At 32.2% G+C, this 15,664-nt stretch overlaps 1 protein-coding gene and 1 pseudogene across 3 annotated transcripts; one reads left to right on the plus strand and one right to left on the minus strand.

Annotated features, from left to right (window-relative positions):
• The first annotated feature begins 6,515 nt into the window (after positions 1–6,515).
• On the plus strand, positions 6,516–12,393 carry LOC112506974 (probable WRKY transcription factor 41). 3 transcript variants are annotated; one of them, XM_025111333.1, is made up of 4 exons: positions 6,516–6,735; positions 10,527–10,842; positions 11,247–11,387; positions 11,783–12,393. In XM_025111333.1, exons 2-4 carry the CDS (start codon positions 10,547–10,549, stop codon positions 12,084–12,086), a joined length of 741 nt encoding a protein of 246 aa, XP_024967101.1. In that variant the 5' UTR covers positions 6,516–6,735; positions 10,527–10,546; the 3' UTR covers positions 12,087–12,393. The 3 variants fall into 3 exon arrangements, with proteins under 3 accessions (XP_024967101.1, XP_024967103.1, XP_024967102.1); XM_025111335.1 differs by having other exon boundaries at positions 6,536–6,735; positions 10,566–10,842; XM_025111334.1 differs by having other exon boundaries at positions 6,544–6,735; positions 10,533–10,842.
• LOC112508275 lies at positions 9,240–9,376 on the minus strand (annotated as a pseudogene).
• Positions 12,394–15,664: the final 3,271 nt, after the last annotated feature.

The raw sequence follows: 15,664 nt of genomic DNA on the forward strand, positions 1-15,664 counted from the left end.
GGGAGGGGGAGGGGAGGGAAGAAGAGGGGGTATTTAAAAAAGAACTCGATTGTTTGTGATAAGTATGAGATTCAATTTCAACCATACATATTAAAATCATGGTTATTATTAAAAATATTGTGTTTGGTAATTATCCAATATATTTCAAAAAAAAATTAAACTAATGAATAATATTTAGGGGCAAATTAGTCTTTTTGATAATTATAAAAAAATTAATTTTGGTAATTATCAAAAAATAATAATTTTGATAATCATCCTCTCTCCTCTCTCCTGAAAACGAACCTTACTTCGACCAAACTAATTCCGACGTACAAAATTGTGATATCTTCTCATATATCCAAGAAAGTTGACACAAACCGATTGTGATACATCGTGATACCACTTGATCACACTGTGATACCTATGTGATATTCATTATGATAACCACCGTGATACCAAGATTAAAAGCAAAAAAAATGGGTTAAATTCGAAATCCAAATCAACCTATTTTTGTTGTTTAAAAGATTAATGATTGTTAGATTCATCCAAATGGAGAAATCAAAAGGCAATTGACCAGGCTTAAGATCTGGAAAGCTGATAGTTTGTCGATGGTGTTCGCCTGAATATGACCGTGAAACCTAACGCCGAGTAACCAGAGACCAAATAACAAGTGATCCATCTTCACACTACACGGCGCTAGTCCACTGATAACACAAAGTAGTTGAGTTTGAATCCCAATTAAAAGAACGTGAGTGTGAAAGATTGTTCATAAAATCTAACAAATGCTCTTCTACCATCTTCAACAACAATGACATTTGCTCCAACCCAGAGGAAACCCATCAAGAAGAGCTTGAAAACCTCCATTTTTTCGGGCGAAAGATTCAATTTTTTCGACGAAACTCAAAGGTTAAAAATCGAAACCTATGTAAGAAAACCTCTAAAATGGTGGAGGCAGCTCAAGACAAGTTCATGGTGGTTATGGATGATTCAATACTTGTTTCTAGTTTAGGTGGAGGTTGTGCAATTCAAAGAGGAAGGTGCATGATTTTAGGGGTGATATGCCAAAGAATTAAATTACCCAAATAACCTTATATATTTAACTATTAAATAAAATCAATATAATTAAATGATTGGTTAATATTGGATTTACGATTATCACAAGTCAAACAGTTCTCATATGATTAGGTCATATATATATATATATATATATATAACCAAATGTACCCCCGAATATGCAAAACTCATCAAATCACCCACATATTTGATAAAAAAACACATTAATACTATAAAATGGACATTTTTGACATGTATATTGGTTTTCACAAAACAACTTGAACTCATATTGTTAAATTTATGCTCAATCTAAATCTTAAAGAAAACCCCAGAAGAAATGAGAGTTGATGAAAATGGTTCAAACCCTAGATTCAAGATATGGTAGCTAAATTTTACCTTTAACTTCTGGGAACTTCAAACCACAAGCAAGTCTTCAAGATCGTTGAGAAAGTTGGACCAAATGGGTTTTTAGGAGAAAAACCGTAAAACCAAGGTCAATAATGGTGGAAAAGATATGGAGAAGATGAAGATCTTGAACTCCATCCACAAAACTTGAATCTTTAGCTCCAAATCCCTAAAATGCTCAAGGGATTTTCTGCCCAAAGTCTCATTTTTTTTTTTTTGCGCAAAGTTTTTTCCCCCCTAAAATTACCTTTTTAAATTATGTTCTTTTTTTTGCCTGAAAACAAACTTTATGCAGAAACTACCCTTCTGTGTAAAGTTTTATTGTAAAATTCGGCTATTTAAGAAAAAAGGTTCCTAAAATGGCTAAAAAGTGAAATCAATTTTGCAAAATAACTATTTGGGTAAATTTCCCTTAATTATAAACCCTTAAATAAAGACGATAAATACATAAAGATAATGATAAACATGGAAGAAGATTTATTTTATAAATAATTCTGAATGTTTATATCTATCTATATATCGTCATATTTTTTTTAACAATGACACCGTTATCCGACATTTAAATATGTTTTTTTTAGTGTGAACATGAATATTAAAATTTCATTTAAACATTGACTACATATTCAAACACACCCGTGTTCAAATCGAGTAGGATCAGTTATTTAATTTTTATTATTATTAGAAGGATATTCGTACAATGCAACGAGATATATTTTAATTTTAATATTTTATTTTCTGTCTTAGTCGATGTTATAATAAGGTTTGATGTGGTTTTGAGAAAACGATAATGTTTTTATTTTTGAATAAAATATAAATATTAAGATATATCATAAAAAATTGAAAAAAGATATTGATATTAATACCAAACTAACTATTAAAAAATTCTTTTTTTTTGTGTATTTCTTTAATTCAATTTTTTATTTTAGGTTTAATAATATAACTTTTTATAAAAATAATTATTAAGTATTTTGTTAGAACTCAATTATTATCCTACTTACATTTTAGATTTTTTTATATTTAAAATGAGATGTTTAGCCTTTATTTTATTATGTTTATTTACAGTTAGTTACACGAATTCAAACATGAAGTTTTAATAAGTTGTACTTAGCACAACTTATTTGTAATCTTGAAAATTAAGTAAATTAACATTATATAGGAGTACATAATGCTTAAAAAGTTGTTTTAAAGAGATTGTGTCAAATGCATTATAATATAATATAGTATAGATATAGATTATATATTTTAACATAAAACATATTAATTATATTTTATAATGATATGATTTCATATCGTTTTCTTAAACTTAAATCAAATAAACTAACACAAACAGTCAAATGCAGACAAAGACGATGAGGAAAACGAACACTATCTAATAAAAAAAAGTATATAAATAATATAATTATTAAAATATAAATCTATATTTTATAATTATATAAAAATAGCCTTCATAGCAAATGCAAGATATAAACACATGTTTAATAAATGTTTTTATTTAATTATGTAACTAAAATTAAAAGGTTAGTTTTGGAAAACTTTAAATTTCTTTCATACAATTTAAGAATTACAAATTCATTTAAGTGATTTCGGTTTTATTTTGAATTTAGTTCTCAGCCCTAAATTTCTTTAACTAAGTACGTTAAGTGGCTTCACATGCTATTCACGTGAGGGTGATTTGACCGCTTTACCCTTTTCTTTATTAAGTTTTGAATTGTACAAGTTTAATTTTGGTTGCATGTGTAATGAAAAAGCCATCCACTTCTTTCGTATTAACATAAAGTAGCATTAACTTCAAGTTTGAGTCCTTCGAGTGGACCATCACTGATGACTCATGAGGTCACAGGCCTTGTAGAATGGGATGGAAGAGGAAAGCCGTTCTCTTCATGTCATTGATGGATATAAGTATTTTAATGCATATTAAAAAAAACAATAATCAACTCCCGCCACCGCCCCTCTTCCATCCAAGCCTACCGCCCCCCTTCCCCTTGTCCACCATCTACACGTCTTCTACGACACCACCACCACTGACTTCCATCTATCCATAGCCATCAATTCATTCCCCTCCAGCAACACCACTCATGTTCCAAAAATTACCTTAAAGGGTTATCCTTGAACCTAAAACAGGAGTTAACAATCAAAACAATCAAGAACGCAATGAAGAAGACTAGGAAATGGTACGTCCCTGCGTTTTCTAGTCTGGAGTTGATAAGTAAAGTAAACATATATCAAAACCACAACAGAGGTTTAACATCCAGGGTTTATGTAGGAACTCGAAAAACAAGATGACTCGGTGTGTGTTTATAGAGTGAAAGCAGTGTATAGCAGTGCGTAACAAGAAGATGTTGGAAGGAGCCGTGACATAAGGATTTAGATCGACTCCATGATACCACAACAGGAGAGATATATCAGATGATGAATTGAACCAAACTATCAATTTATATAAAAGTGTGAACCACTAGATGGAGAAAAATAAGGGGTTGAAGATGAATTATAGGCTTTGTACGTAGAATTTGGATCAATATTTGTAGGACAACTAGTTGTCTACAAGTGTAATGTAGCAAGACGTGAGTGAATTTCTATTATAAACCATCATAGAGTTTAAACAAAATACTTAATTATTATCATATTTTGTAATGTAGCAAGATGTGAACCAAAAACTTTGATTTCCAGAAAAACTCAACTTGGCCACTGTGGTTTAAGATTTTTAGACAATTTGAAGCTCCATGTTAACTAAGATTGACCATGAATCAAGAACTCACACTCGACATCTTCCCCATTTAAATTTTCTTTTTGATGAATCTGTTGATTTAAACAATCAAAAACAACAATCTAGAGATCATATATATATATATATATATATATATATATATATATATATATATAAGCGTTCAAATAAAAACCACTCAATTTATACAAACCGTGAAAACCTCATTCAACCAATCATAATTTTTCATTTTGTTCATTTTTTTTGTAATTATGAGAGGTTGATTAACCATTTTTATTTTAAAGAAATACATGAAACATTCATTAAAATTTAATTAAATATTATATGAAACAATTTCATAACCATATATATAAAACAATTTCATAACCATATATATGAAACAATTTCACAAGATTAAACAATTTCATGAAATTTTTTCATAAGATTAAACAATGAAATCGACGTATGAAGGTGGTTTGTATGGTTTGTACAAATGAAAGTGGTTTTCATTTGATTGCTCATCTCTCTCTCTCTCTCTCTCTCTCTCTCTCTTTCTCTCTCTCTCTCTCTCTCTATATATATATATATATATATATGGGCACGTTCAAATGAAAACCGTGCATTTCTAAGAAACCGTGTAAACTAATTTCGACCAATAGAAAATTTCCATTTTTTTCTAATTAAGTTTAATCAATAAGGTTATTTCGGTCACTTGCAATATTTTCAATTAAATATGAAAATTATTAATAAATCTTAATTAAGGAAATGTAATAAAGGAAATTTTATAAATGGTAACATTTAAATATTTAATTATATTATAATTTTAAAAATTTGAACTAAATATATTATGATACGATTGAATCTGCTGGTGAATCTTGAAGATTGTAAGACATAATGTAATGAATTTATCAAATCATGATTGAAAAAAGAAATTAATACAAATGAAACAGGTTTCATGAAAGTGAAACTAGTTCATGTCATAATTGAACAATGAGTAGTGAAACATTTTCATGGTGAAACTCGTCTCATTGATGGTGTAATTGATCCATTTAGTAGGTGAGAACCCGTCTCATTGATGGTGTAATTGATCCATTTAGTAGGTGAAGTGGAAAATAAAACGGATGCATAATGTATTTGGTTCGTCATGAAATAATTGCATGATGAAACGGGTACATGATGAATCTGTTACAGAATCTTGAAGATTGTAATCTGCTCCAAAATCTTGAAGATTGTAAGGCTTAAAAGAATGAATTCATCAAATCACGGGTGAAATATGAAAATTAATGTACATGAAATATTTTTCATGAATGTGAAATTGGTTCATGACGTAATTAAACCAAGAGTAGTGAAACATGTGCATAATGTATTTGGTTCGTYATGAAATAATTGCATGATGAATCTGCTCCATAATCTTGAAGATTGTAATCTGMTACAGAATCTTTAAGATTGTAAGGATTAAAAGAATGAATTCATCAAATCAGGAGCAAAATAAACTAATCTATGTACATGAAACAAATTTCATGAAGGTGAAACTAGTTCATGGCGTAATTGAACAATGAGTAGTGAACTGGTTTGATGGTTAACCCCGTTTCAGTGATGGTGTAGTTGATCCATTTAGTAAGTGAAACGCAAAATGAAACGGGTGCATAATGTACGCGGTTTGTCATGAAATAATTACATGCTGAAATGGATTCATGATGAAACCAGTGCGTCTTGAAATAATTTCATAATGAATAGGGTGCATATTTACATGGGTTGAAACAATTTCAGGATAAGGAATAAAAAAGCTGTTGTATTAGCGAAATTATTTCCTAACAAATAGAAATTTTTAATTTCCTAAAATAAAGAATATTGTCCTTCAATAGGTATGTATTTTTGTTTACCATTTTGCCCTTATTGCTGATATAAAAATAAAATTTTAATATAAATTTTTTTAAATTTTCTAAAATAAAGTAGATTAATCTTAACCATTGATCAAGAAAATGGATGGATGAGATTGGTTTACACGATTTACATAAATGAAGGCGGTTTTCATTTGAACGTTCCCATATATATATATATATATATATGTTTAATTAAATGAGAACTGTTTTGTTTGTGAAAACCATGATATCTAATCGCAACCATAAATCAAAGGTTAAATTAAAAAATTAATAATTTTAACTTAAAATATTAATTAAAGTCATTTTAAGAATTTTATAACCCCCAATATATATATATATATATATATATATATATATGGGTGAATGTATGAAAACTAGATTTATGTTTAAAATGCAATTAATTAGACGTTAAGTTGTAATAAACGTATTGAGATGATACTTTCATTGTCAACCTCCATTTGGGGTTTAATTAAAGTCAAACATATAAAGAGGGTAGTAGCTGATGAAGAACAAGGGATGAAACCTCCTTGCATCTTTCCATCAGCCGCATCGGATCTCTCATGAATCCTTCAGCTACAGATCAATCAGATTCTCGTTAATCTCATCATCATCATTCTTCTCCTCCAAATTCATCTTCTTCATCGCTTCCAAGGAGGATCTTCTGCTACCTGAGATTCAAACCGACCTTGTCATATTTTTCATTCTAAATCAAAGGTGACATCTTCATTTTCCCTATCGTCGTTTCTGTTCAATTTTTGTAACTTATAACCTGTTTAGATTGTATTCCTCTTTAATTCCGACCCCACGCTGAGATTTTCTGCCATAATATCTGTTTTGGATGTTCGATACTGATTGAAATGCTTATGTTTTGAGAAATTTTATGCTAAAGTTGCATGTATGCAGCCTAGTCGTTGTGATAAATGTATTTATGATTATGTGATGTTGAATCTGGTTTTTTACTTCAAGTTGAAACTGAAAGTTAAGAGCCAAACAGTGTGCTATTATGATGAAAGGTTATTTTATAGTCCAAACAATTTTATTTCCAATTTTCATGTGATGGAGTGTGCTATTACTCTAGTCTCCATTGCTATGGCGAATCTGTATTTGGGGTTTAAATGTCCAAAAGGTTAATGCTTGACTTCCAACTGATAAGAACCTTTTGGGTGTAGTAACCAACTAAGACTAAATTCTTCTTAAAAAATAGGAACTTTTTGGGATAAAATAGTAAATGCGTCTATGTCAATTTAGAAGCTTTGAAAAGTACCATGCCTTTCAATATTATGGGGTAAAGGAGTGGGAGAATGGATAGAGTCACCAGACTCTAGGGTTTGATACCAAGGTCGCTTGCTATATTACGATTTTCATATCGTTGGAAATTCTCTGCTCACGATCATCAATTTCACTATAACAAATGGTGCCATGCAAAAGTATTTATTGGGTTTGTACAAGTTACAACTTTAGTTTAAAAAAAGTTCAACTCAAGGACAACCTTAACTTTATTTAGTGATGAAATTGACTGTGAATTATTATATACAGCACATTATTCATTATTTTGTAGTGATATATGCTACTAAAAGATCAAAGCTTTCTCGAGTTTCTGCATTTTGAGCATTTACTTCTTTTATTTTGGATGAATTAAGTTAAATTAACAACTCCTACAAGCACACTTAAATCTGGCACTGCATCATCAACTTTGCCACCACTTCTCCAACTTATCATCATCGGATCATCAGAAATTTCGTTTTCTCAACGACCATCGACAACCACAATAATCATTGAATACCACCTGTCAACGACACCAGCATTGCATGAACTCAGTAATTTAAGCCATCATCACCATCAGTTAAATTCTAGAAGTATGAGCATATAAACTAAAACAAGTTACTATGGATACTGAAGGCTTCCTGCCTTGTCTCCCTGAAAGTCTCATTTTTGCAGAATTCCAGCATCAAATCCAGTCCATGACAGCCAAACCAACAATTAAGTTACATAAATATGCATTTCCCCTCTTGATACTATTCTTCTATGTGTGTTTGTGTGTGTTCCTTTTGATACTTGAATCATGCACAAAGTTTGATCCCTTTCTATTTTCTTGAAAATATATCACCTTGTTGCATGCATTGCTGCTATCATTTACCTTGCCCATAATCCTAATTTAGGGGACACTTTTCATACAATTTCAAAAAGAATGTTCAGTTTGAAAATCTAATGCCCGATACAATATGTTGATCTAAAGTATCCTTAGTTTACATAATCTAAAAGTTACCAATTACATAGCCTTCTGTTTTAAGAAGGGGTGAGAGAATTAATGAAAAGTAGCTTTAAATTTTTTATAATCTAAAAAAGGTGGACTTAGGGATGCTTGTGGTACTAAAAATGGAACAACATTAAAGCGCCATGCTGTTAAATTAAACAGACTTGTTATACTTTCTGAAAGTTAATTTTTTACTCCCTCCGTCCTCTAAGAAGTTTCATGTTTGACTTGGCCAACATTTTTGGGTGGTTTAATTGACCACTCACAGAAAACAATCAAGTTTCACTTGCAGATTCTTATATCCTAGAGCGATACCAAATACAAAAATGTATTATACTAACCCCACTGACATAACATAAACCCAGTTGCTTAGTTTAATCAATGGCATGTGTGCAGTAGTTTATCGGTGGGTCATCTGTGAACACCCCAGAAAGGAAAGTGTGATACTGAAGGAGTAGTTAACTGTATCATTCTATAAAGAGCTGAATTTCCATCCTAAACTACAAGCTTCTAGCACATCATAATTATTTTAGGCACAGTGAAGTGGAAATCGTTTGGTTCAACATCTTTTGCATAGAAGTAACTGTGATTAAATGCACACGTAACATTTTGTTATGCAGAGATTAGAATGAAAAGCTGATCAATAAAAAGAATCCTCTTAAATGTGTTGCATAAGAGAAGAGGGAAACATTCAAAAGCGTTCACTTATAATGGCTGTGTAACTCAATAGGTTAAACTGATGTCAATGGAGGCATTAATAAACCAAGCCTGTAGGGCTGTGAATGGTGTCCACCTGACAATTATGATCTCTCTTTTTTGGTTCCAATCTTATTGATATTTTTAGTGTTCTGTGTGTCTCTGGAATTGGATGCTTTTACTCATCTTTTATTGCGTAAAGCTTGAGAACCTTCCATTCTTGAACGGAAATTGAAAGGAAATCAAAAGAGAAACAGAATGGTGGGATGTAATGAAAACAAATTATGGCATAGGTTCGACCACTTGGGCTGACCTTAGGCAGACACCCCTCCTATGTGTAATGGAGGTTGCTAACCTAGGCCATGAGCCTTTTTGATCACTCATAGACCCCATCCAGGTAAGTGGCGGGATGTAATGAAGTGTGACAAAAAGAAGTTCAAGTGTCTTCATAAAACTTAGAAGAGATGGAGCTTTTGTGGATCAATTGCAGAAGAGGCTACTCTTTTCTACATTTTCTTGAGCTTCTGAGGACCTGTCCACATCCTGCTGCATTCCATTCCAGGGAGCTTTTTTGTGTGTTCTTCCAAGATGCCATATGATAATTGGATTATTGTTAATATTTCTATTAATTATTAATTTTTCCTTCTTGATAGAACCTCAAATTTAGGACAAGTTGTAAATCTTGCAAGTTCAACTTGTGCATGTGTGTTAGGTTAGTTTTTTTTTTTGATTAACCTGGATATCCAACCCGCTATGCGTGCCAACTAATCCCAGGGCAACCACCTGCTGGTAGCCCGGAGTCACCACATTTGAACCTCCGTGGTCTCAAGGGGATTTTTATTCGTCCTTGGATTTGAACCTGGGACGTTCAGACACTTTTGACCTTTGGAGCCCAAGCTCAAACCAATTAGGTACCACCCTTGTGGTTTTGTTAGGTTAGCTTTCGAGTTTGTGAAAGGGTATTTTTGTTCAATTCACTTGTAGGTGATTTTAGGAGGTCCAGTCATGCATTTTTTAAGTAAATGATATTTATATAGGGCAAATATTCACACACACTCCTTACCTAAGGTGAGGTTTGAACCCTTGACCCCCTGGGAGGCCGGGTTCTAACAGTAATCCGGATGCCGCTATGCCATTGACCCTGATAGACCTCGGGTTAGTACAAACATATGCGAGAAGGAAGTATGAAGGAAAGTAGAGTAAAATAGAGGGGTTAGTCTAGTAATTGTTGCTTGGGGTCCAGTTTATAATAATGAAGTAGACGACATAATGAGCATGCTCAACTTTGTAGTGGAAGAGATCTGGCTCTCGAATTCCAGTAACTCTATAATTCCTTTTTCAATTTCGAGTATTCTAATCAATTACCACTGAGATCCTATCAGACTCTTTGGTCCAATCATGCATAATGGGTGTAAAATATATCTAATTATTGAACTCGCAATTCAAAAGAGTTGCAAAATTTTGAAGTCTAATTATGTCAATTTTTACATGATCTATCACTGGAGATGGCTATTGATAAAAGAGTTGACATAATTTTTTTCATTGGCGTACAAAGCTTTAGGTCGATCTTTACAAATGAATCTGAACTCATCAGGCAATCATCACTCGAAGAGTAACTGTCCGTTTCACAAGTTAAACAATGGTACTGAGCATGTTAAGAAGCTCCAGATAGATCTCAATATGCCCGCTTCTTCTAACGAAACTGAAGAGCTGTCGACTCAAAACATTCCCAACTCTGATGACGAGGCCCTGTCACAGTATGCCGGAATGGACATCAGAAGGTCAGAATATCCACAACCTTTGAGTGGCAGGCCACATCATGATGATTCTGACACCAAGGATTCCAATCACAAAGATGCCTCTAGGAAGAAGTAAGTTGTCAAATATTTACACAGAATTGTAAATATTTTGGGAACCTAAGAAGCAACTATTCATGTTTATTCATGATGAATACCATGATAGATATTTATGATGAAAATGAATAATAAAATGTTTTATTCATGATGATTACCGTGATGGATATTTATGATGAAAACGAATAATGCAATGATTGATATCCATGAATATTTAGGGTTATTCATCGTAAATAATACATGAAATAGTTGGTTCTTATTTCTCAAAATATTTATGTTTCTCATTCATTTGAACATTTCCCCATATACATATATGTGTGTGTGGTCCCCTCCTGTCCTGACTCCTGAGGGAAGAGCAAAAATATTGATAAAATGTGTATGTATAATAATAAATAATAATAAATACAAGTGATGGTATGCAGAAAGAGTAGCAGTAGCAGTATCCTTAAGTGGAAGCAGCAGGTGAAAGTGAGCCTGGAGATTGGACTTGAAGTTCCCCCAAATGATGGTTATATGTGGAGGAAATATGGCCAAAAAGAAATTCTTAATGCCAAATACCCCAGGTATCTTTTTAAAATTTTGCTTTCTTATTTTATACATATCTGATACGTTATTCACGGAAACAACCTCGCTACCCCTTGAGCTAGACCCATTCCCTACCTTTGTGTTTGGTTTTACAGTTTATTTCTACGGAAGCAGTTGCTCTATTCTTTTGGGGGGTCATTCTGGTATATAAATCTCAAATGAGATTTTAATTAAATCCATGACCTTCTGACAAAAAAATGGTTTCATACTTAAGAAGGTCATGAATCTAATTAAAATCTCATTTAAGGTCATTTTGGACCAGAGTTCAGATCTGCTTACATCTCACTCCTCAGACCCTACTTTCGTGTGAGATTTACGGCGCTCGTTTGGTTTTACAGTTTATTATTCACTTGACTTGTTAAAATATTTGCAGAGAATATTACAGATGCACGTACCGAAACACACACGGTTGTTGTGCAACTAAACAAGTTCAACGATCTAGCGACGACCCATCAATCTTTGAAATCACTTATCTGGGAAAACACACTTGTCCCAAAATATCTAAAACCAACCATCCTTCATCTGCAACAGAATCCGCTTATGGCCTTATCGATTTCTCATCTACACCAGAACCAGCAGCATCTACAACTAAACGAACCAGCGATTCTTCGTCCGCAACACAATCTGGTTCCAGAAATTCTTTCGAACTTTCAAATTGGCCTCTGAATCATAACTGAAAATTCAGGCACACCTTCGTTTTGCACGAATCCAGATTTCCTAGCCGTAGAGTCGGAATTTACTGAGATCGTAGCAAGGTACAAACTCTTGGTCTGTCATCGTTTCAATTTGGTGATATTTACCGACGACTGTATCGATATGTAGAAGTCAAGGTTTTTATTCTGACTTATGATGCATTATATAGATAGTGTCGTTATATACAAAGTCATAAATGAGGCAAAAGCTCCTCTCTTTTACTACTACTACTACTATTACTACCTCAATCACAGAGTTTAATGGAGGCATAAACTTATATTTGGTACACTATTTTGTCTCCACTTATTTGGTAGATGGTGTGATTTTATTTTACCTAAATTACCCTCGTAACACGAGACCAGTAACCAAATAAGAGAACACGAGAGCAGTCACATACGTGTAATTTTACACTAAACTCACGTCTAGAAATCAAGTCTCCTGTACACCCTCGGGTTGACCGTGTTCTGTAATCACATGTGACTTCGGTGCAAAACTACATATGATTTTACTGTTCTTGTGTTCTTTTATTTTGACCCCGATCTTGTTTGATCTTCCCTCTATATATGCGTGAATGAGCAAATCAACTTTTTCGACCTCTTTTGTCGTTTTGTTTGCGTCAAAGAGACGTTTTGTTACGCACAGTGGTTTGCGGTATATCCAAGTATATAACCTTAAATGGGATTAATTAAATCTATGATCCACTCATGAGTAAGGAAACTTTTTTTTAAATACTTCAAGTGGTAATTAATTTAATTAAAAATCTCATTTAAGATTATATATTTAAATAACCTGATTGCAACAAAAAATAAATATAATCGTCAGAAGAGTCCGTCACTCGTAATATTTGTTAAAGTTGTTATTTATGCTAGATTTCAATGGGTTTTCCATGGTATTAAAACTAGACAAAAATAACCACTTGGGCTGTGATGTACTGATTAAACCTCTGGGAAATGTGGTGGGAAATCTTATCCACCTCGGGTTCGAATCTAGGTGTTGCCGAAATTCTTAAACCCATGGAGGTTCACTTACGATGACTCCAATCAATTCGTGGTCACTTAAAAAATTAGTTGGGGCACCTAAGGTGTCCTGAAACCTACGGTTACCAAAAAAGAAAGAAAAAACCATGAATAGAATTAAATCGATAAACAATAACAAAAATAGTATCTTTTATAACAAAGAATAAATTCGAGGTTTAATTGAACGATTCCAAATAAAAAAAATTCAATAATTTTTATTTTCGGTTGATGTATAAAAATAATTTGTATTTATTTAAATAATAATGAATAATGAATTATTCTTCCTAGTTTTTTTTGTTGGTTGAATCTTTCTAAAAGGTTTGTGATAATTAACATTTATCATTGTTTTAAAAAAATATATAATTTGATAAAAGTCAGAAAATGAGAAAATAAGGGTGTCAAGACATCTATATGACCAAGATGACAATCACTTAGTGGAAAAGGAAGTCATCGAGCGATGACAACCAGGAGGTGGGCTTGGAAGCAGTCATGATCGCCTGCCAGTGGAAGGTTTTCTGCGTTCAGTCAATCTACGCAGAGTGAATCGGTCCCTAATGAAAACATTCCACTACTGCCAACCCAAATAAATACTGAATTTTTAAGAAACTTTTTGCTTAGTAAATGAAATTATTTCAATAAATGATAAATTTCTTTTAAATTACATAAATTAAACGTATTTCATCAATGTTGGTACGAACGAATTGAAAACTAAAATGAACTAGGAAATACAATAATAGAAATATTTTAATTTTCTGCAAACCGTTTCCAAATATCTTTGACTCAGTCTGATCGAAGTGAGTACGAACTAATTCATCAAGTACTTTAACATTCCTTTGTATTTATCATAAAAATGTTGTGAAAATATTGTTTGTCTGTGAAATAATATTGTTGTTCCACTTGTAATCGCCCAACGAGATTGCAGAACCTCGAAAGTCGAATGCATGCTCTGCGTCCTTTCTTGCAACCTCTTGTTTTTCCTTTAACTTTCTTCTCTTTAGCTTTAAACTTTTAACCATTGTAGCTCATTGTAGATGTACGTTGTCATCAACTAATTCATCAAGTATTTTAACATTCCTTCATATACTCTGTTCCAACAAACCGTAAATCTCATTTCTAGAGAGTATCTTTTTTTTTTCTTCTGATTAACCTGAATATCCAACTCGCTATACGAGTCGACTAACTCCAGGGCGACCACCTGCTTTAAGGTAGTTCGGGGTCACTGTATTTGAATCTTTGTGGCTACACGAGGATTTATTTCTCCTTGGATTTGAATCTGAGACCTACAAACACTTTTAACCTTTGACGCCCAAATTCAAACCAATCAGACACCACGCTTGTGATTACTAGAGAGTATCTTTGTAGTGATCATCGCACAATGGAGATTGATTCAATACAAACAAATCATTGTTAGCCTCAACAACATTTAAAAAATGCATTTCAAATTGAAAAATCTTGAGAAGCAACATCACAACATAAAATTTATGGTTCATATATAGGTTTAAAGTCATCGTGTCTCGATAACTTTAATTGACATAGTTTCTACTTCATAAACTGTTTAGTTTGATTTGAAATACATATCCTTTTTCTCTAGTTCTAAATCCTTATTTCTTTGTTTGATTTTACATAAAATTTGTGTTGATTCTTTAGAAAATAATTAATAGATGATGGTACGATGCGAAAAGACTTATGAGAAATTTGCACAAACCCTAAAAGGGATTCCTAAACCTCACGGGTTACTAATGGAATATTTTGTTCGTAGTATGGATTAATAAGATAAATATAGGGATACGTTAAAAAAAAAAGACAAATTTTGTTGTAATGAAACCCCACTCCGGCATATATTTTTGTTGTAATGAAACGTCACTTTGGTCACTCTAGCCTTTGAGAGACTCAAAAGGGCCATTATTATTCACACTAGTATGGGAACCGTGCGTTGCACGGTAGCATGAGTACTTTGATTAATAATTTGAAGATTGTCTATATAAATATGTATTAGTTGTTAATAGAATTATTAACAAATAGTATTTAAATAATTCTAAAAAGTTAARTAAAATATAATTAGTGAAATTTTAATATATATATATATATATATATATATATATATATATATATTGAGAGAGAGATTTGTTTAGGAATAAAGTTGTAAAACTAAATAAAATAAGTAATAACAGCACGGAAATATCAAGGAATTTGACACACTCAAGAATAAAAAATATTTCACATAAAGACATGTCTCCTTCAAATATTTCAACTTACATTGATGTAARAAAATCAATTGAAAGAAGCAAAAAAGAACCATATTTAAAAACTTAAAATATACGATGAGTCAATCCTAAGGCATTGCATGAATCTAACTTCAACTTTTCATTTTCTTGCTTTGTTGTAAAAATGAATCTGTAAGGCTATTTGGATTGACAATAAATTGAGCAATGAACACTTAGGCAACCAAAAGATAACTTATAAAAGTTCTGGCATAAGAAAAAGAACTATCAAGAATATCATAAAAAATCAACCTATAATATATTGTTTTAACACATATAAAGCAA

The sequence above is a fragment of the Cynara cardunculus genome (assembly GCF_001531365.2).
Source record: "Cynara cardunculus var. scolymus isolate 2C chromosome LG 2, CcrdV1, whole genome shotgun sequence".
Classification (NCBI taxonomy): Eukaryota; Viridiplantae; Streptophyta; class Magnoliopsida; order Asterales; family Asteraceae; genus Cynara; species Cynara cardunculus.

Bases quoted from the DNA above. Each gene is read 5' to 3' on its own strand.
- LOC112506974 (XM_025111333.1), top strand. From the start codon at position 10,547: ATGAATCTGAACTCATCAGGCAATCATCACTCGAAGAGTAACTGTCCG. The intron at 10,843-11,246 runs GTAAGTTGTCAA...GATGGTATGCAG, and splicing joins AAAGATGCCTCTAGGAAGAA to AAAGAGTAGCAGTAGCAGTA. The intron at 11,388-11,782 runs GTATCTTTTTAA...AAATATTTGCAG, and splicing joins CTTAATGCCAAATACCCCAG to AGAATATTACAGATGCACGT.